Source organism: Syngnathus floridae, chromosome 11, assembly GCF_059516105.1.
Source record: "Syngnathus floridae isolate MCC-2025c chromosome 11, RoL_Sflo_1.0, whole genome shotgun sequence".
NCBI classification, from domain to species: Eukaryota; Metazoa; Chordata; class Actinopteri; order Syngnathiformes; family Syngnathidae; genus Syngnathus; species Syngnathus floridae.
In genome coordinates, this window is record NC_142423.1 from 5,579,961 (window position 1) to 5,601,642 (window position 21,682).

Genomic DNA, 21,682 nt, shown 5'->3' on the forward strand with positions numbered 1-21,682 from the left:
TCATTGTAACCACTAGATGTCAGGCCTTTCATAATATTTGATTTTAACAGGACGTGGGGTTTGGATGACATTTAAAGCGTTACTATTATAAACGTCCATGATACGTTCCGTATGTTACTTTTTGTAGGTACCGCAGCTCATTTTCATTTGAAAATACTTCATCTTAAATTTTCTTTTCACTATTTGATTTGACATGCTCAGGTAGTTAAACTAAAATAGGCAAACAGATCTTAATTGAATTGATAAATAAAACAATTGAACGTAATCAAATTAAATTGTCGTTATACTAAATCACAGGTCCAATCCAAAGTTATCCACGTAAAAGACAACAGTGTAAACCACTGCGACAATAACCGGCATCTTAATTTGAATTTCAGACCATTGCTATGGGAGTTTGAGATGAGCTAACAAGATGAATCTATAACAGACATTTGAACTTGTTGTGAGGGTGTATATTGCATTCAATTAAAATTTACTCACTTCCTTGTCCAAATGAAGTGTCAATGATTGTGTTCGGGTTCCATGGTAATAATATGGCTCACTTTAGTTTTGTCACTGTTACATAAGAAACACGTCTCATGACTTCTTACCCCGGGTCATGGATCCCAAATATGCACACACGCACGTATCTTTTAAATACTCTTACACACCCGGCTATTGTGAGAGATGTCTGAAACTTGAGTGTGCTGTCTGAGCTTTCACAGCTTTGTGCTGATGAATTAACACCAGTTATAGAGCTGTGACGTGACTTTAGATCAGGACAGTGTGTTCCCCATTGTGTTTCTTCCCCAAGGCAAATCCGAGATGCATTTAACGAAACCAGACAACTTTTCCATGCTGTGATGATTCTCGTGCATAGCTGCTGGACTGTTTGTCCTGTGAAGGACCAGGAATGTGTGGCTTGTGCACAGAGCTGCAGGATTTGGGAATGCTGACATTTTCATTTTCTCTTTTGGAGAGCCGTCTCTCTTTCCGCAAACGTCCCTCATGGAAGAAAGTCTCCAAGGGCGGTCGGGGGTAGATCCACAGATCCATCATCTCTCTATACCTTCCGCTCTTCATTAGCCAGAGCCAATTTGGAGCAGCAGTTATTCCAGGCGATTTCTCCGAATGATCCTCCATCAGCGCATGGGCTTGAAACCCAAGCCAGCTCTTGATATAGACGCATGGTCAGCATTGGCTCTGCCCGGGGATTCTAGCACCTGAACACTTGCGAGCCCCCTGGCCAACATGGGACCTTCTGAACCGGCTCACCCCTGTGATGCACGCAGGCACACAGATCCCCTCATGATCCCCCCCAGCTATGATCTCTCACTCCCACTTTGTCCCGCCGTCGCTCTCTAATTGCTATGTCGAACACCAAAAACCTATATTTACATGTGAGATCATTTAAAGCTGTCTTCATCTTCACGACCTTAGACAAAAGTAGAACTAAATGTCAGTCGGTCCGGCTGTGTTGGTTTATTTACATCCTTTTTGGCTCACCAGTCACCTTAGTTGTTTCTAGCAGTTCTTCAAAAGCTAACAAATCCTTTCCCTTTTCTCTCTGTATTCATTTTTACACACACACACTCAAGGTCAGAGCTTTTGAATGTGACGCGTGTTTTCACAAGAGATTTTGTAGGAAATGATACAAAAAGTTTACCACAACTTTCCAGCAATGTGAGCTGTGGTCCATAGTCGCCATTGTCAAGGGGTGGATACTTGCAAGGATTTACTGTACACATACACAAAAAGCTTCCACAAGTGCAGTGACACACACCCCAAAGAAAATAGCAAGTCCCGCCGCAGAACACTCCGCAAACACAGACACGGAAATTCCAAAGTCAAACCATGTTGAAAAAGTCAGTTGGAGTTGGGCCACATTATTTTCAGAATTGTACTTTATTTGTATTACACTTATCAGCGGCAAGGTCACAAACGTTCAAACACACACACACAAATAAATATAATAAAAACAAACAAGTAAACAATGTGAAAATGAAATAATAAATCCATTATTCAAAGTTGAATTAGTTAAGCTTATTCTGATCAGTAGATCAAAAGGAGAAAACCGGTGCCAGCAAAGGTAGAACATTCAAATTCATACTCAGAATTAAAACGTGGCTACGCTAACCACTTGTCCGAAAACAGATGGTGAGGTACTCTTAAAAACCATGTGACATGAGTAAAAGCATGTTCTCTCTCCCACACATACAAATGTGCAACTGCATAATCCAAACAGAAAAGACCTTCCCCGTTCACCTTTGACAGAATCGTCCACAATGCAACCAACTCAGCACATGCAAGGACACAAAGAGCACCATGTAACCTTTGTCATCCATAAAAAGAGCATCTCTCCAACACACCACGGGAATCCCTCGTTCATATATGAACACAGTGAAAATTCAATTCGCTCTCTAAAAGTTAACCTTCACCCCACCCACCACCACTCGACATTTGTTATCAGGTCAGTAGGGCGACAGTTTGTTAGTGTATGTGTGAGCAGTGGCTGTCACGTTTTCGTCACATGAACATTCCTGTAGCCCATATTGCTCTCAACAGCACAAGAGGGCTTTTGATAACAAGAGACAATTATTTAGCCTACTTCTTTTGCCCTCATTTTCAAGCTGTTAGCAAACACACTCACAAACGCCCACTCCTTCTTCTCATTGGCTCGTAGCCTCATAACGCAGGTTGGATTCTGCTGACCATGCTCCACTTGTCCCACACAAGAGGTAGTCTTTGCAGTTATCGGCATTTTGGCTCATGACGGCTCTCCTCACAGGCAGACGCAATAATGTCATGCGGCCGTTTCTCCCCATGATTCATTCAGGCCGCTGACGCAGTGTTGGAGAGAGGACACACGCTCATCATAAACAGACACATTCAAGTGTTTAGCCACTTTAGTGTTTAGTACAGCTGACGCAAACAACACAAGAGCTCGGGCCTCAGGCTTCCATGATGGCTAATGACCAACAGTGACACTGATTCAGACCGTGAATTTACAGGATGTGTTTAAAAGCATTGAACGGATCTAACACTGATCTTCCTCAGCATTATTTTTACAGAATCACTAAATCAGGGGTTTTCAACTGGTTTTGTCCGAGAGACCACCATTATAACCAAGAAGCAACTCATGCTTTGGCGGAATATGAATTTATTTTGTGCCGAAGGTAGTTCGACCTATTCAGGCTATTTATTTGCACTTGTCCCATGTCTATTTTTGGAATTTCAGCTACATTTGACATAATTTGGATGGGCAAAATTATCTGGAAATTAAATCAAGTCTATGTAATAATTTTTTTTTTTTTAAATGTTACAATTATTTTCGATTTCCAATTTCACAAATCACTTGCAATATCCCCACGGACCACTAGAGGACCGCGGACCACAGGTTGACAATCATTGCACTAAATACTAATCCACTGATCAAATGAAAAAACACAACATTTAATAATTATTTTGAGCTGACACAATTCAGAAATGAGTGCCTCCAAGCTCTGATCTGTTGAATTTGCATTCCAGCTATCTTCTTTTCTTGTCTGCCTGTATCTCTCTCCCATGGGGAGACCCTTGTAATCCACTAATCCATTTTAATCCAAACGGAGATTATGTGAGGTGAAAGAGCCACTTTGTGCATGAGATTATCCTCCGAATGAAATCACTTTTACAGTTTGGCAGTTCTGAATGCACGTGCATGGATTTTCTTGCTTGCATTTGTCATTTCTTCTTTGTATTGACTCGGGGGTGGGCACATTGCGCTGACTCTTTTCTCTTACTGAGCAGCTGTTCTGTTCTGAGCATCCTCCCCTCGGTTCTTCATCCCTTCCCTCTGTTGTGTGCATGAGTCGAGGTCAGTGCAGTGCTCTTTAATCCTACCAGTCTGATCCCCATCACGTTTCACCTTCCTCACACTCAACCTAGTGCCCCACTGCCCCGCCATATCAAGCCAGCATCCTCACCGCAGTATGTTTCTATTTACTAGCCTGGGTGACACCTGAAGACGGCCCTGCCTGTCGTATCCGTGACTTCTTACAAAATCCCATCAAAGCACAAACAGACATTCTCCGGCAACTCGGTTTAATCACTCCCCCCCACTCCCTCCCTCGGCTCGTCAGTCGTCACTTAGCCTGGCGAAATCCGCACTGAATTACAACCGGAGCGGCGACCATGTGTTCTTAGATTCCCGTGCAGTTGCAATCCCGTACTCGGCGCTATTTTTAAGCTTCCCAGCTGGCACTGCCGCCGTCTCCCCTCCCATCGCTGCCACAGTTGTGCACACCCTCGCAGACATGTGTGTACAGGGTTGGTATGAAGGCCCTCTTGCCTTGACTATGTCCTTGTACGGACATATGACCCACACACCAGCAGGCCCCTCTGGTGTGGCTTTCCATTCCCGGAGCCTTGTCCTTAAACACATACTGCGTTGCCCTCAAGTCAAGATCACGACCTGCTGCGCATAATGACCACTGCTTGTTTTTGCATGTAAAAATAAACAGTGCTTATATACACTTGAAGCGTATGGCGCACACGTGCTAATGTATAAGGCATGATCACGAGCCATTTTCACCTTGGGCATAAATAGAAATTATTAGTGTATGTTTGCTAAGTACACTACATGCAGCACGTTTCCAGTGTACATGTCTCCGTGGACGGGATTAGCAGTGAACTCTCCAGCTTAACTCTCAGACGTATTGATCAGTGAAGGAGTGATTTTTAACCTAAGCAGGTCTTTTTACTGATCAATTTTTTCAAAGCTCCATGAAAATTATGCAATGAACAGAGGTTATTTTAATACAGCCCCATGGAGGAGTCACTGACAGTTAATTTGGTCTTTTATTTATTAGAATTTCTTTTAACCTGAAAGAACCTGCCTCTCTTAGATAGCAAATTAAAGTCTTATCTAACATACTGCAATTAACTGCTTATATTTTTATGTTAAAATGGCTCCTCGTGAAAACCATTAATTATTTATGGCTTTCACGAGGCCTTTGCTCTGTGTGTATAGGCCTTCATGACAAGGTCTTGATTGTGTTGTTGCCTTAGGCAAAACATGCGACCAGCAATCCTCAAAGTATAAAAATTACAACCGACCCCCCAAAAAAAATCAATTTCACAACTGTGAGTCACAAAGCATCCTATTATTCCCTGACACTGTTAATTCACTAATATAGTGCTGATGTTTCATGTTCAGCCAGCGGTAAAACAAACATGAACATAGAGCAGAATCACTGAATTATTGATGTGGCGCTGGTGGGCCATATTCAAGCGTCCCCTTCAGAGGCATCCGTGGGAGTGTGTGCAGTCTGGCGGGAGGGTCACAATATAAAATACGATCTTCATTTTGGCTCTCTCCTCAGTAGGTCAGTGTATTTCCTGTCACAGGCAGACGGAAAGTAGCCCTCCAAAGTCTGACATGGAAAAAGCTCTCAGCACAACAATTCACCCAGCAGCTGCTCCAAGGGAGACAGGAATGAAAAAATGAAAACGGGACACCGGTCTAGTCGTCAAAATGTTGACCTTGTTCAATCATGTTTTTTATCATGTGAAATAAACACAGCACTTTCTGTTGTCCATAGATTTTGCTTCGTTGATGGTCAACGGAACAAAAAAAATATTTTTTTTCACTCTTGTATAAGGCACGATTATCTTAAACGGCAGAACTGTGCTTAGACACCACTGGTACAACCCAGTCCGACAATCTTCCACTAATTTTGATATTAATTGATGTTCAATACAATCAGGCTGTACAACCAATCACAGCTCAGCTTCAGTAAATTGGTGAGCCGTGATTGGTTGTGACCAGAGATCTGGCAACTGTGATGTCAATTAGTCCACACAGAACTTATTCGTTTAGTACAAATAAGAAAAATGCTGTTGGACATCCTCATTAAGGTTGATAAGTGATGTTGCAACATGCCGGCAATGTTTCTCAGACTTTCTTTCGAGTGTTGCCGTGGGGACCTTCCACCATTTGGGTCTATAAGAAGGACTGGAAAGATAAAACCAAAACACATCACGCACACATATACTGTATATCGAGTTATATATAGTAAGACAGACAGACAGATTCATCCGTGAAGACGGAGAATGAGTCACCGTCTATTCCAGTCGGGGGACTAATAACCGGAATAACTGGACCAACTAATGCCAACAGAAAGCTATCTGTATTTTTTATCACTTGTAAATAAACTCGCCTTCTCAACCACTCGCACATGTCCAAAGCTCCTTCTCCAACCTGTGAGGAAAGTCAAACGGTGATAGATTGAGTGGGCAAATGGTCCGACGACAGCCAAAGTGTGTGATGGGTTTAACTTGTAAAGACGTGCCCAGCTGTGGCGTGTGAGCTCGGCTGTGTCATTGGGTGATGCACGACCAAGAAGTAGACTGCAATCTGTTGTGGAGCATGTGAGGACATGTGTCTGGAAGGGTGTGTGAGTGTGTGTGTTTGTTGGGGGAAAAGGGGTAGTGAGTTAAATGCACGCAAGCGAGCACGTCCCGCTTCGTCCATTTACTGGTAGAGTCAGCTGTCCCTGTGGTCCACAGCCAGAAGCACCACACGTACGTCTCTCTCGTGTGTGTGTTTGTGTGTATACACTCGCTGACCCAGGACTATGTGAGTTTATTATAGTTGTGTGGGCGTAGCTGCATTGCATGCTTTCTAAAGTTGAAAACGGGGGGAGAATAGAAGTGAAGTTGAGCTTGTCCACTTGCCCTCATTGCCATAACATCAGACAAATGAGATTATTAATGCTTTATAACATGCAAACAGTGCAACAAAACAGGCGTTCTCTGATGACCTAACCCCAATACGAAGCACTGACCTACATTCTAATGACTTGTTCCAGGAAATTTTAGTCATTTCTTACTTCCTTCATTGAGTCAATTCTCTTTGTTAGCATTTCTCTGAGATTCACTGCTCGCTAACAGCATTACATCTAAATTTGGAAGTTAACTAATCCCTAGGAATAAATCACGTCCAATGTGTTTGTGCTACTTTGTTGTTTTGTTTTTCAGCGAGCATGGCAGCGGTGAGATTAGAGCACAAGTCAGTATGCCAAATAGCGACAGGTGAGCTTCGAAGCATATGGTCAGAAAGGTGACTGGGTTGCTGCGTAATGGGATTGATCTAAGCTTCTTTGACATGACGAAGGAAGACCTGCATTGAGGAAACCATAACAAATAGTGCGAAAAGCATTAATTATAGTTCCATTCTCTTTGGATTTTCCAGAAACTGTTTACTGCAACTTAACAGTGTTGCCAGATGTTTTAGCCTGAACTGTGTGTATTTTTAGATAATAGTTGACTGGCTGCACAATTTGAGGGATTCTTTTCTAGGATACAGTTAGTGCACAGAAGCATTTAGACAATCTTAGCAGTAAATGATTCAATTGTCACAATACCTTTAATAAATGTTAACTGAAATGACGTGTTCCATGATCGACGCTGCACCCTGCCTCTTACTTAGCTGGGTTAGCCTCCACATCAATCATGAATCAAATGAGGTCACTGGAGTACTGCTGTCTTTATGAATTCTTGATACACCACTTGTGCAGGTGTTCCTACTGAAGTGGCATCAGAGTGTAAAATCTCATCATTCTTTTATTAGCACACTGAAACTAAAATGAACAAAAGGGTTTATGTGGTGGTGTCAGGGGAAAAATACTGACGTAGTAACTACTGACTACCTGAGATAATGATGTCTGGATGATTACACAGTCTCCACAATAACTGTGATGGAGGTAAGGTTGGTTGCTCAACTGGTTGTTGCACATATGACACACCAGCCTGCACGAAAACACGAAGGACTCAAATGTTACGAGATACGGTGTGTAAGCTGAGCAGGCCATCGCTCATAGGTAAGATTCCAAAAACTTTGTACGCCTGCGGGTAAAGATGAGACTGGCGTTCACAAAAACCTGTTTGACAAGTCGCAACTCGGCTGTCACGCGTATGAAGTGACGCCGATAAGCGCTTTCAACAATTAGTCATCAGCTTTTTGCAAGCACATCGGGAATTCTACTTGTTTGCTTCTGCACCTGTGATGGAAAAAAAAGTAAAGTGGTAAAAGTACAGATTCAGTCCGTTCTTTCGACTCCTGGCTTTGTCATGAATTATTTTTTATTTAGTTCACATTAGCTAACGGGGTAATGTTTTTTATCGTTCCAAGTTATCAGAAATGGGTATTATGCATACAATGGATCTTCACCTTTGTATTTCAAAACATATCTAGGCGTTGTTGGTGAAGTACTTATTTCATCATTTTGATTATTGTGGTTAGAGCTGCACGTCACATGGTGAGGACATGCCCAGTTATTAAATGTCAAATAATGGTGCACAAATGGCGTGATGACTTAAAAGGGCAATAAAAATAAGACTCATTATCTTCATTTGTCAGGTACACCCACAGACGTAACCAAAATCGGACCTGTGCATTTGACCCATCAGAATAGCGGATGCAGCTTTACCAAAAGAATACCATCAAGATGATTTTTAAAAACTTTTGGGAATTTTTATGTAGAGTCCGTGTGCTTTTCTATGTAATTTAGAAATACGAAGTGGATGACATTGAGTCATCACTTGTGACACATTTGTTGGCAAACCAGGTCCAACATGAATTCCACAGTACCGTCATTTCTGTCCAGGTTGGTTTCATGAATTTGTTTTGAATAATTCTGTTGCACCACCATTCAGTTTTTCTGATTCGTATCCTTATCCAATGCATTTTCGGCATTATTTCGGTGTACTCACGGACCGGTTGAGATTCCTTTTGTTTTTTTTTTCACTTTAGAACGCCTTGGTTGATTCGTGTCCACGATCGCCTCACACTGCTCGATTTGCGCTTTCCGACCAAAGTTTAACGGTTCGGTTTCAGGATTGCTCGCTCAAGTTTACTTTCCGAATGTCATCTTGATACACCACATAAGAAGTTTAACATAATACGGTGTTTCACTTCATCAAACACCGTCGATCTCATAAGGTACCGGATACTGACAAGGTGAAAAACAGATATGACCTCACTGCCGTGCACTTCCGGAGCGTTTTTATTCGAAATCACCCGTATTCGTTGAAACCTACTAGCCAATCAAAACAATGTACTCAAATTACAGTGATCCCTCGCTACTCCACGTTTCGTTTCTCGCGGCTTCACTACATCGCGGATTTTTTTTTCCAAATTAAAAAAAACATTTAAAAGTCAAAATAAAACGTCTATATTGAGGAAACATGTGTCTAATCTTTAGGACAATGTAGTATTTCTCCAAATGTTCATTTACATTCCTTAAGAAGTCCGACTTCGCGTGTAAGCACGATCGAGAATTAGCATCTTTCCGCTAACTCGTTAGCCTGCCCAGTACTTCTTGTTGGTGACCGTACTTCGCGGATTTCACTTATCGCGGGTTGTTTTTGAAACCAACTATCCGCGATAAACGAGGGATTACTGTATAACTAATCAACAAAATATACAAACAAATTATAACTAGGCTAAAGCGTTACTAACGTATTAATCCCCCCAAATATTAATCAAAATTACTTTCTAATTTGGCTCAAACTGAGTTTTGTCACGCTTTTGTAGTGCCGTTTCAATGTGACAATAGTGATGTAATTAAGCGCCAAATTCATTTGATGGTTGAAAATCCCTTACTGGTAATTGGGGGACTAGGGATTGAACAATGTGTCATACTAAGTCAAGGGCACCGATTCTGTCCCCTTATCTCACCCCGAGAGCTTATTCAGGTGTCCGTGAGCATCGCTGGAAACTGTTTCATAACCAAGGTGTCAAATGACAAAAAAATTAATCTTGGGCTAATTGAGTCAGCATGTGCTTTGACAATGGGTCACATCTCTCCACCAAAGAGCATTTGAGATACCTCCAGCCATCACGAGGAGGTGTGTGGGGCCCGGCCCTCCAGATGAAGTATCCCTGGTACCAGTCACGGGTCCCCACTTGTGGATGTCGGGCCCTCATGCCACCCTTCCGAAGTCTGTTTCTGACAGTTTTGCTAGAAACACTTGAGTCTATCTATTGGAGTGGCGTCAGAGTGGAAAATATTCACCATTGTTTTGTTAGCACGCCAAAATGAATACGAGCAAAGGGCCTACGTGAGGGTGTTAAGGGAAAATTAGTGACGTAATAACTACTTATTAGCAGAGATAATGTCTGGATGATTACACAACCGGTCTAAATCTCCCTTCCAACAAGCATCCACAAAACTGTCTGATGGAGTTCAGGTTGCATGCGGCTCATATCCCAAAAGTGTGATTGACCCGCCGTCCAGTGAGTAATTTTGATACAGCTATTGAAATCAGTCAATTGGCACTCAATTAATAACCATTTTCATTTATTTTTCTTAAAAAAAAAAAAACTATGACAACTTCATTTGGTTACTTTACATTTCTCTTCTGGTCGTCACTCAGCAGTTAACTTTTTAAGATTGTGATCTCATGCTGGAACAGCAAACATCCTGCTACTATACCGCACACCACGAGTACAACATGACAGCATACATTTTGTCTTCTGAATCCGTGTTTGGATTTGATTTCCACTTGACATTTTAGGAGTGACTCGCAATCGAAACCACTTCTATTCAAACAAACAAATAATCAACAACAATGGAGTAGAAATCCCTGACAGTTTTACTTAGAAAACAAGGGATGAGATAGACAAGTCTTTGAGCAGTGTGGTCCATACAACATGCACCTGACTACTTTGTAAATTTGTGTGTGACTGAACAGCACCATAATTCAATATATATATTATTGGGTTGACAAGGTTCCCTGGCCTAGATGACAGTACGAGAACAAGGGGGAGGGGGGGGAGTGAATCTAGGTCAGATTGTGGAGCACGCAGGCCGGGCCCCATTTGCGGCGCCGCTGCGTCACGGCAACACAACTATACTGTACGCAAACGGTAGCCTTCGTAGCAGCGCTCCCCAACCTTTAATGCGCTGCAGAGTGGACGTTTCAACAGACAAGCAAATAAACTAAATCAAATGGTTGCATTTAAAATGCTCCGTCAGGCAGAATGGAATTGTAATTAGTGGGAACTCTGTGCTGATCTTGGCGTAATTTCTTTTATTGTGTCATCACTTTTGGTGCGTCAATGAGTTATAATACCGCACCTTAGGTAGGACTGTTGATATTGTCTTTTTAAATCGTTTTTCAGTATTTGGCTTTTTTCTTTTCTTTTCATTAACATTTTAAAAGAGGAACACTTTTTTTTCCCAATAAACAATAAATGAATCTGATGATCAATTATTCATTTGTTCAGTCTCTCTGTGCAGCCGGCTTGTGGTCTGGTGGTTGGGGAACCCTGCTATATAGGATTAAAGGATGTATCAAGTATGTCTCCCTGAGAAACATGCCTTCTAATCGGTACCACAGAGGGCCATTTTTGCTACTGGCCCTTCTCAAGAGAAAGAAAATGGCTCATAATCATCACATTCGGTAACATTAAGCTTGTGTTTCTTTTAAACGGTATTCAACCCTCCCCAGTAGGGAGACATGAGCTGTCATTACACAGTTTAAAAAAAACAAGTGCATTTTAGTGGTCCTAAAACACGACTATATGGCTTCGGGCAGGAGGCTAGGTAGGAGCCAGTAAGCAAAGTGAGACCATGACACTTCATCTTCAACCTTCAGGACGAGAGGACTTTAAACATACGTCGATCGCTCTTCATGTCTCCCGCAGTAGCACCGCCAAGCCGAACGTGATCACGCACACACTAATGTCACATATTGCCTAGCACCGGGATTAGGTAGAGAGTTCGATGAGAAGAGGTGGAAGGTTATTGCAGAAACTACATGATGCTGTCGTCAAAGTGTTGCCTGAATGTGTCAGTGTGCTCTTTTGGACTGCAACTGTTGACTGAGTAAAGCTTTGTCTGCTAGTGAGCTAAGAAGGGAGTTTGTAGCCCTTTTAACTCCTCAGAGCGTTTGAGAATAAAGAGTGAGGCATTTGAGTGCGGCCAACTAAAAACACTCACGTGGGAACAAATTCACATTAAAAACACTCACACCTTTGTACAAAGCATGATCTAAATCAACGACTGTATAGAAACCGCACAGCCGCCCGGGGAAATCTTCTGTAGAAAAACTTAATGAGAGGTTTTTTTTCTTTTCTTGTGTCGTCTCTCGTTTGCTTAGCTAATATCAAAAAGCCAAAACTGGGGGTGTCGACACCGCTCAGTTAAAAAAACAAAGGACAAGCGACCATTTTAAAACCTATACTCCACTTCCTCCTGCGCTCTGACCCCTCCTGAGAAGTGCAGAGGAGGAGGAAGGGGAGGAGGGAGAGAGGAGATGAGTGGCGCTCTCTCTCTCTGTCTCTAAGTGACGAGTTTGGGTAGGACTGTGCGAATAGGTATGGCCTCGCCTGAATCCCCCAAAATGTTGCTTCTCAGTTTGTTGTTAGCAGCGGCGGTGCCCAGCCCTGATCCCCCCTTGGCTGTAATGGAAGGGAAGGATGTGCTGTGGTGATCCCCGGGGAGGCGCTTGGCGGGGGCCCCTTGGCTCCGATCGGCCGCGGGCAGCGATTTGGGCAGCCGCCGATAGAGCCAAGGGTGTCTGAGGGCCTGGCTGGGAGTCAGCCGAGATGACGGGTCCCAGTCCAAACACTTCTTGATGAAGTCAATAAAGGTGGCATCCTCGCAACCTTTGAGCGCAGCGCTCCACTCTTTGCTAGCCGGAGGGCCTCTCAACTTACCGCGGCGGGAGCGAGACGCCGTCAGCACGGTGGCCCCCGTGGGCAGGGTGTTGGATCCGCAGTAGCGGGGGTGGCCCTTGGAGTTGATGAAGGTCTTTACTCTTTTGGCCTGATCCAGGACCTTCTGAGGAGGCATGCCCAGCAGCTCCATGACGCAGGCCAATTGGTCGCCTTCGTCCTCTCCGGGGAAAAGCGGGTAGCCCGTCAGCAGCTCGGCTAGGATGCAGCCGAAGCTCCACATGTCGATAGGTAGGCCGTAGCGAGCGCCGAAGATCACCTCGGGAGCTCGGTAGAAGCGAGACTGGATGTATGTATAAACGCGCTGGTGCTCGAAGCAGCTGGAGCCAAAGTCAATCACCTGGTGGGAAAGGAAACAAGACGGTGAGCGAGTTAGAGAAAGACGTCGCCGGCGGGCCTCGTGGAGCAGGTGCGCTTGAATACCTTGATGCCGCTGCGTCCCTGCTGCTTGAGCAGAATGTTCTCAGGCTTGAGGTCACAGTGGATGATTCGGAGCCTACTCAGGGCTTCCAGGCACTGCAGGATGGAGTGAGCAAACTTCCTGACCAGGGGCAAGCTGAAGCCCTGGAACTTGTTGCGCTTGATCAGCTCGTAGAGGTTCATACTGAGCAGCTCGAAGGTCATGCAAATGTGGTTGCGGAAGGTGAAATGTTCCAGCATGTGCACCACGTTCATTGTGCCGCTGCGGTCCTGCTTCCGCAGGTGCTCCAGGATGCGGATCTCCTCCTGCGCCTGGCGGTGGAAACGCTTCTCATTGCGGACCATCTTCAGAGCCAGGTGCTGCTGCAGTTTGTGATCGTAGACTTTGGCCACCTGACCGAAGCTGCCCTTGCCAATAATCTGAGGACAGCAAAACGGAGGCAGATGAATAAGGCACTGTAAAGATCTGACACATTGCCTACATGTGTGCAAATATATCCTTTTGAGCATCTCCTCTGCCTTACCTTGAGAAACTCGTAGCGGTAAGCCAGGTGGTCATGGGGGACGTTGATGTAACCGCCTTGCTCGTCGTCATATCCGCAATTGTTGCTGCCGCCGGCGACGGCGGACCTCTTCTTCGCGTTGGGTCCCACGAAGTAGACGTCCGAGTAGGAGTGGATCTCCGTCTGCTCAAGGCTGGTCAGTTGAGACCGGTAGAGTCTCACGGCCTGTTCTGGCGTGAGAGGGCCACACAGCTTGGTTGTGTTCCCTCCATTGGCAACCACTTGAGAGCCAGAGTTGTCATTGGAGCCCTTATTGGCATCGGAGCTGTGATTAACGAGAGCAGACTCCAGGTGGTGAGCAAATACCCTTCCGTGTTAAGTCAAAATGTTACATTTTTAAAAAAAATCTTTCTTCTTTCCCACCTGTCACCGCTATGGTCCTTGGACAAGGTGGTGGGTGGTGCCGGCTTACTGGCCGCTTGACCGCTGGTCCCGTTGTTTGGAGGTGCAACCGTGGTAATGGCACTGATCTTGCGATTGTTAGCCGAGTCCTCGTACAGATACTTGACCTTCAGCTGGCCACCTCGTACGGTTATCTGATCCCTCATCACACCCTTGTTACTGACTGCCTGAAGAGGAGGAAGAAGAGGCAATCAGATGGACAGACAGGTTTGAAACAATGAATGCACATGAAATTGTGCCACTCTACAACAAAATCTTCAGAATTAGAAACGCTAAAGGAAATGGTTAAACCAGTAAAACCGGATGGAGATCCAGTCTAAAAGGCGAACCCAGAACCCCCCCCCCACCCCACCCGGACAAAACAATCAAACTTCTCAAACTTCTGTTTGCTTGTCACAAATATATCTAACAATTACATCGGAACAGATCGTGTGTATGACTGGATGAAGTCATTCACATTTTCAGATTGACTATTTTTGGTGACATTGTAACAATGACAGGACTGAATGTTTAGAAGAGTTTCAGATCTTGTCAGTAGTTTCGTTTGACCAACCGCCTGGAATTCAATCCTTTAAACTCTTGACTGGTGGAAAGAGAAATATCCACAATGAGATCTGCGGTCTGTTAAGTTATTACTAAAATGAGGGTACTTATACAGTCCATCCATTTGAAAAGTAAGCATCAAGAATGTTCAGAATTTTGATAATGATCACGTCGGTGTAAACTTTTAATTGTATGTTTTAAATGTGCAGATTTCATTGCTATGCACTCATTTTTGCATTAAAAAATATATTTGTGTATATGTTAACCATTATATATTAACATTTTAGTCGTCAAGTTTTCCACTTATGGCAGTGGCCACCCTCACTGCAACCGGTTTGAAATGTTCAGGGGTGGGGTTCACGACAGCCTCTGGGCTTACATGTATTCAACCTGAGCCGATATGCAAATTTCAAAACTTGCAAGATCGACAAGCCCACAGATGTGTCTGTTTGTTCATTTCTTAACAATACATTAATTATGACCTGTGACGAGTGAAAGAGGTCCTGGTAGAGAAAAGGTGCCGCACCCCTGGTTTTATTTGATGCAGAGCCGCACCATCGGGAAATGTACAATGGATGGTGATATTTGCGCTTTAATTAGAAAGAAGTCATAAAGATAAAAAGCACTGATCCTGCATTCCGGCAAAGCAAGACAACTCAGGGTGCGTTTCCATACGAGCAACTATAAAATCTTGATTTATATGGTTGACCCTGTGGCCTTCCGCAGCTGTTCTTCCCAAAACTGTACTGCCAATATCATTGATTGAGATGCACATAATGTACGAGCACAACAATCAGTGAGTGACGCGCCAATAGTGATTGATTATTGATCTGACGGGCCTCCGGGAGCAATTCGGGGGAAAAAAAAAAAAAACTCACCAAGTGAGCCAAAGGTTAACGTTGTTGAACGAGGGTGACAACAAACTTCCTCGTGCGCAAAGTGCGACAGATGGCGAGGAGCTTATCTCTTCGCTGTAAGAGAAATGCCTGTAAGCGCGTGCTGGCAGTTGCACAACTCCTCACGTGCAGCAAACCCGCAAAACTTGTCTCAATGCTAAACAAAACAAAACAAAAACAAAAGTTTTTTTAGCACCAGCAACCTCAACAAGGACAATCCCACGCAAATTTGTTTATGGGCCAGCAATGACAAACGTGGTTATGTTGGTTCAAGCGAGAAGCTCTGTGCATTCCTACAAACGGAACTGGGGCGCGCTTCTGTCAGCTACATTCAATTGAGGATATTACCTCGGCCAGCGTGACAGCACATACAAAAGGAGAAGAGTGGCTGTGGTAGAATGAACATGCTCTAACCCCTGTGCAGGCCCACTGATGGTGGATTACACTGCACAGTACAACAGTGATGGGGAGGGGGGGGTTGTTGATTAGTGATTTTGTTTGTGGGTCACATTTTCAAGTCCAATAAATCTTTAGACTTTAAACCACACCATTTTGCCCCTTTTGGCACGAGAGGCTTTAGGCATTCATTATGTGCACATTTTGTCCCAACGGGGCCATTCAGGTGGCATATAAAGCTAGGTAGCCAGCTTGAACCTACAGGCATTATTGATCGTATTTGATACGAAATGTATTGAAGAGGACAATCGCGTTTCAAAACATATGATTGTTGCCAAAGTCATTTATTTATTTTAAATAAATGATTCGTATTTCTTACGAGCATTATGACAGTGGCTTGAAAATGACTTGGGTGAAAATGCTAATAGGCTAAAGAAATGACTTAAAAATATGAAACGATTTTTTGCATGCCGCATGTCCGCGTTCTGTATGCTGAGCACTTTGCACCGTTTTTATGCGATGCTACAGAATGTAAACACTAACTACCAAACATGTCATTAGAAGGTACTGTTTTCATACTTGCATTACACCGCATCTTCAGTTTTGTCAAACCGAACCGTGACTTTTGTGAACGGCTCCACACGTCTACGGTAGCTAATCCTCATAGAAGCTTCAGAGTGACAAAAAGTACACGAGACAGGCGGAAGTCAAGGAATAAGCTGATCTCACTGCCATGCAACCGTATAAGAGAAACAGAGTCAAGTTAATGGGATGACAAGAAACAAACAAGGTGTGTGTGTGTGTGTGGGGGGGGGGTGTCTCTCCGAGGAACAGGATGTCTGGAGACGCAAAGACAGGAAACATGGCTTTGTTTGCCTTCGGGTTGTTTGTGTGTTTGCTTACTGCGAGCTTGGGCATGGGGGGCAGGCCAGAAGGACTGTTGGTGTCCGCGTCCTCTTTGAGGATGTGGTCCGTCCTCATGTACGAGTCGTAAAGTCCATCACCGTGACGCGCTAAGGGGGGAACAAACACGGCAACGTGATCAAAGGGAAAGCATTCAATCAATAACGCACTCAGTCAAGGATGCATGAAAACGTGGCATCTAATCTCGACGGAAAAAGGCCAACGCAAAGTCCCCTTCATTATCTCGTCAATCGACTGCAATGTTGTGAAAACAAATTGGAGAAAGCACAGTTCCTGCGACAATCCACCTGATGCGTGTATTGTGAGCAGTACATTGTACCCGAGAGCATGCCAACGACCTGACCAGCTTAGGTGAGGGCTTAGGGTCCCAGATTGCAAGCGCTGCAAGTGGTATTATTGGCCTAATGGGGGTAACAGATGCCCGTGTGACGACAGCATCTTTCCATCTGCCCATCTGTCCGTTCCAGCTTGCCACCAGGTCAGGTGTGCTCCCAAAAGGGGCTCATTCAATAGCGAGGCGTGCGTGGGGGTCACGTCGCTTCATCTGAGATGATAACAGGCTGAACGTATGAATGAGTCAAGCTTGTAGGTGCTTTCTCAGATGACAAGGGCTGTCAGCTGGCTGTTGGGCTCGACGGTTGTTAGGCAGCGTCCTGCCGCCACAAGGAGCCGGCCGATGAACATTTACATTGCCGACGTGTTTTTCTTCCAGCTAACCAAACAACTGGTGTTCTCGACGAGTGGCCTTTGAGAGCGGTTCTGAGCACGGGGGCAGGTGTGTCAGTTTGTGTCCCAAATCAACAGACCTGCACCGGGACAGATTAGACCTGCTGCTTGGATACCCACGCATTAGACGTGCGCAGCACAGCACAGCAAATAAAGGCTTTAGGTCTCAGGTGCAAAATATTAGCCAAGCACAGAACCCCATTAGCTTTCTGAAAAGTCCTAATCACTCAGCGGGGGCACAGCACTTTCAAACAATCTGCTCGCTTTCGAGGCAAACCCCTAAAAGGGGAAATAACAAAATAAAAATGCTATTTCCTCAAAAAATGATGCTGAAGAGATAAAAATTCCTGTTTGCGTGCTAGATGAACACATGATAAAATATGCATGGAAAAAAACAGCAACAAAAACTAAGTCAAACAAGTATCAGATACCTCGCTTCAAATAAACAAATACTCAATTACAACGTGGATGTATATTTTGATTTTTAAACATATTCTAGTTATTTAATGTGTGTAATACTATAAAATACTGTAGTGTGCAAAGGCTGTCTCATAAAATAATGAGTCAGTTGTTATTACTATAAAATACTGTAGTGTGCTAAGGCTGTCTCATAAAATAATGAGTCAGTTATCAATCACAAAAATAACGGCAAATTTTATGTGGTGTTTGGATAAAAATGAAATTCAGTTAATTACATTTTTAAGAGTTTCATGTTAGAGAGCAATGATGCAAAATTAATTTTAATGAGATGTTTGGACATAGGTTTCCTCCCCGAAATAAACACCTTACCCCTAATATAAGCTATTATTACCCCTCATCTACAACCGGGACACTACAGACTGTCTCTGGCTGCAAAGACCAGTGTATAGGAGGAAATATGACTGCAGTTTTGCTGAAGTACAAATGCAGCCAAAAACGTGATAGAATAAAAGATAACTCGTGTTCCTGATAACGCTATCAAGGCATGGCCTCGTGCAAAGGGAGCAAAATAAAAGCGTGCAAGTAAATAAAATCATCGGCGTTTCCTGGAACGTGTGCCAAAACACGGAGAAACAAGTCTCGTGGTTGACTTCTAAGGAGTGACTCATGTTTCCACGATCAAGACGGCTGCTTGACCATAAAGTGCCAAAACGTGACTGAATCGCGAATTCACAGCCATTTTGATCACAAGGCATTGATGCAAATGCAAAGCGTCGCCCGACGGTGAAAACTTCCACGAGGGCCTCCAACTAAAAAGACCCCAAAAAAAAAAGCACGACAAAAGATAGACATCAAAGTTGTTACCTGTTGCGATTGGGCCCTCTGGCTTTCTGCTTATGATCATCATGGTTGTAATTAGTTTGTGATGCCAGCATCCGAAATGAAGACAAGTCCCAGAAAATCGTAAAGAAAAAGTTACATGGCCAACTGAGCTGATGGCACTTTTATCGAAGCTAGTATCAGGCGCAGAGTCCACCAAACTGCCCGGAGTTAGTTTTCGAGTTAAAAGTTAGTTTTTTTTGCCCACACTTGTGTTTTTATTGTGTGGATTGCTAATGTTAGCCGAGGTAGCAGCAGGGAGACGCTGGAGATGGGGGGTCGCTTCCTTCAGCTCGCTAGCCAGCTAGCCACAAAACAAACCACGTCCGTCGGGGGAGCCGCTCCCTCTCTCGAAAAAACACTTCAAGTCCAAACGGAACAGCTCGGCGGTGTGCTCCGTGCGCCCCTCGCCTTTCTCTGTCTGCCAAACAACTAGTTCCAGAGCACCATCCCCGTCTTTATTCTCGTTAAAGACTTGGTGTTTAGCGAACGGCGACGCTAACTCCGTCGGGACGGCTTCAGGGGGGTGGGGGGGGGGCTGCTTCGTTTCGGCTATCCAAAACAAGCTAGCGAACGGTGCTCTCGCCCCATGCTAACGGCGCAGACGACCCAAGTGTGGCCTTTCCGCAGAACACCTGTAGTCAGCGCGGCGAAGAAGCGGCGTTTAATCCGTCCGCTCCACGGTGCGACTATCTTATTCGACGCAGGGATGTTGCTATGGGCGTCTTCGGAGACTCCCGGGGTGAGCGAGAAGGCAGGCGGGGAGTAGGGAGGGCAGAGGGACGGGGAACGGGGAGGGGCTTAGAGGGAACTCCAGGTCAGAAAGAGGAAGGCGCGCCCCCTGGTGGCGCTGAAATGTGCACAGCATTTTGAATAGAGTTCCCAACTTTTTGAGCCAGTGCTGCCTGCTTAGGCCTTGTAAGATGAACTGATGAGATGCAGTTCAACATTGAATGAATGATAATACTCACAAGCCAATACATGCATAGGATTCTGACCTTCTAGTTCATAAACGAGCCTTGATGGAGAAGGACCGGTGACACAAAAATTACAAACCACCAATTTTCCTCCTCTTGTTGGAGCAATCTTCCAACTCACCTAACTTAGCTCCGTGTGATTCCCCCTTTTCCTCTCGTTCACATGGTCAAGGTGGACATCAGGGCACCTGTTTCGAAGATATGGACGGCATCAAGATGGCTGTGACGATGGACCTGCAGAAGATCCCAGAAGAATTCTTTCGGAAGTGTTTAAAGGAGTGGCAGAGAACACAGAGAAAATGCGTTAGCACACTTGTAGAACTCCAATGCATCAACTGAATACATAAAATAACAATGGTGTCCTATCACAACATTAGTGCCACCTACACGATAGGATCCAGATCGAGTTTGGATTGTTATTTCATGATTAAAGGTTGTAGTTTGCAGCACTGCGCCACCTGCATGGCAGATGACAGTAGAAACAGTTTTCACTATGATGCAATAGCGTTCTACAGTACACCACTGTCAGCGACAACCACAAGAATGCAGGCAGTAAAAAAAAAACTGGTATCACCTGGTATTTCCGATCCTCATTAGACTTGTTGGCGCTCTGCTCCCTGGATGCCCTGTGCCGTCTAATGTTTGCAATTACTTTGAGAATATTCAGATTATTCCCTGGAGTTTGTTTCTTCTCTCCTTACTTGCTTCTCATTGTTGTCCATTTTCCCCACTAAAATGAAAGCATCCCTCTGCCCCCGCCCGTCCGTCCCTGTCTGGCGGTCCGCACTGACTTTGGTGATCGGCACTGCAAGGATCACAGGCCGCATCATCGTTGAGTGGCTTTGTTACAGAATCGGTGACATAATTTGAAGTGATGAATACAAAGGAATGATGAACTGATTAATCATGGGCTAGTCTGGAATCGACAGGGAGTGCCCCACAAATAGGATTTATTTTCCTTTTTTTTTTTGTTCACCTGTGTATTTTCTTCTTCTTTAAACTGGTGAGCATATGGAGTTAGACAGTGGGCTAGATATAGTGAGCAGCAGTGCAGAGGACAGACAGTGGGATCAGGCCGACGTGAGAAGGGCTCAAGGCTAAATTAAGATGGTGATAGATGCTGGACAGGCGCTGATGCTAAACTAAACTCTTTCTCATAGTTGAGAAAAGGGGACCTGCCTATATTCACTGCCATAAATAAGCATTTTGACACACTTTCACGTTGCCCTCCAGCTACTCTGAAGCTCATGCGCCTTATTCTTAGCCCGTGGACTTGGGGTGACTATGTGTAATAATTGATAGACGTGCGCTTCTTTCCAAAGAGGTCAAGGTGTAAGTGTCAGCATTCTAAATCACAGACCTCACCTCGCCGTGTTTTACAAACATGCCACCAAGAGATTAGACCAGGTGCAGCCTATGGGGGTGGCTCAAGGGCCCGGACTGTATTTGGTCTCAGGGTCTGTGATCGACACGAGCACCTGTTGATTTGAATGCCATTTCAAACTAGAACTGGTCTTTCAAGCCTTAGAAAAGGGTTGGAATGTTGGTGTTAGGTCACATGTATGTGTTGAACCTATCAGGATCTGTGAACACGAAATCACAACTTGAGGATTTTGCATGCATTTGCACCAAGCCCAACATGTGACATCATCACCTTCTGTTGTGGCTGGTGATGTTCTGATAAATTTATTCTGTGTGCACCCATATGTGTGCATTATGTTTTTAAATGAGCGGGGATTATAGTTTGTGATGAGTAAAGTTGTTGATCTGATTTTGTGACACTTTTAAATTCTCCTTTTATTTATTTGTTGTCATTTGCAACTTTATGGGAAG

General features: G+C 44.4%; 1 protein-coding gene across 7 annotated transcripts; it reads right to left on the reverse strand.

Moving 5' to 3' along the window:
* Nucleotides 1-10,305: 10,305 nt before the first annotated feature.
* dyrk3 (dual specificity tyrosine phosphorylation regulated kinase 3) lies at nt 10,306-20,622 on the reverse strand. Of its 7 annotated transcripts, none has more exons than XM_088390096.1 (8): nt 20,424-20,622; nt 20,237-20,307; nt 19,971-20,083; nt 16,827-16,936; nt 14,050-14,255; nt 13,648-13,951; nt 13,127-13,543; nt 10,306-13,043 (listed from the first exon to the last, which is right to left on the reverse strand). In XM_088390096.1, exons 4-8 carry the CDS (start codon nt 16,902-16,904, stop codon nt 12,309-12,311), a joined length of 1,740 nt encoding a protein of 579 aa, XP_088246222.1. In that variant the 5' UTR covers nt 16,905-16,936; nt 19,971-20,083; nt 20,237-20,307; nt 20,424-20,622; the 3' UTR covers nt 10,306-12,308. The 7 variants fall into 7 exon arrangements, with proteins under 7 accessions (XP_088246222.1, XP_088246221.1, XP_088246223.1 ...); XM_088390095.1 differs by having other exon boundaries at nt 19,971-20,106; XM_088390097.1 differs by having other exon boundaries at nt 19,971-20,106; nt 20,233-20,307.
* Nucleotides 20,623-21,682: the final 1,060 nt, after the last annotated feature.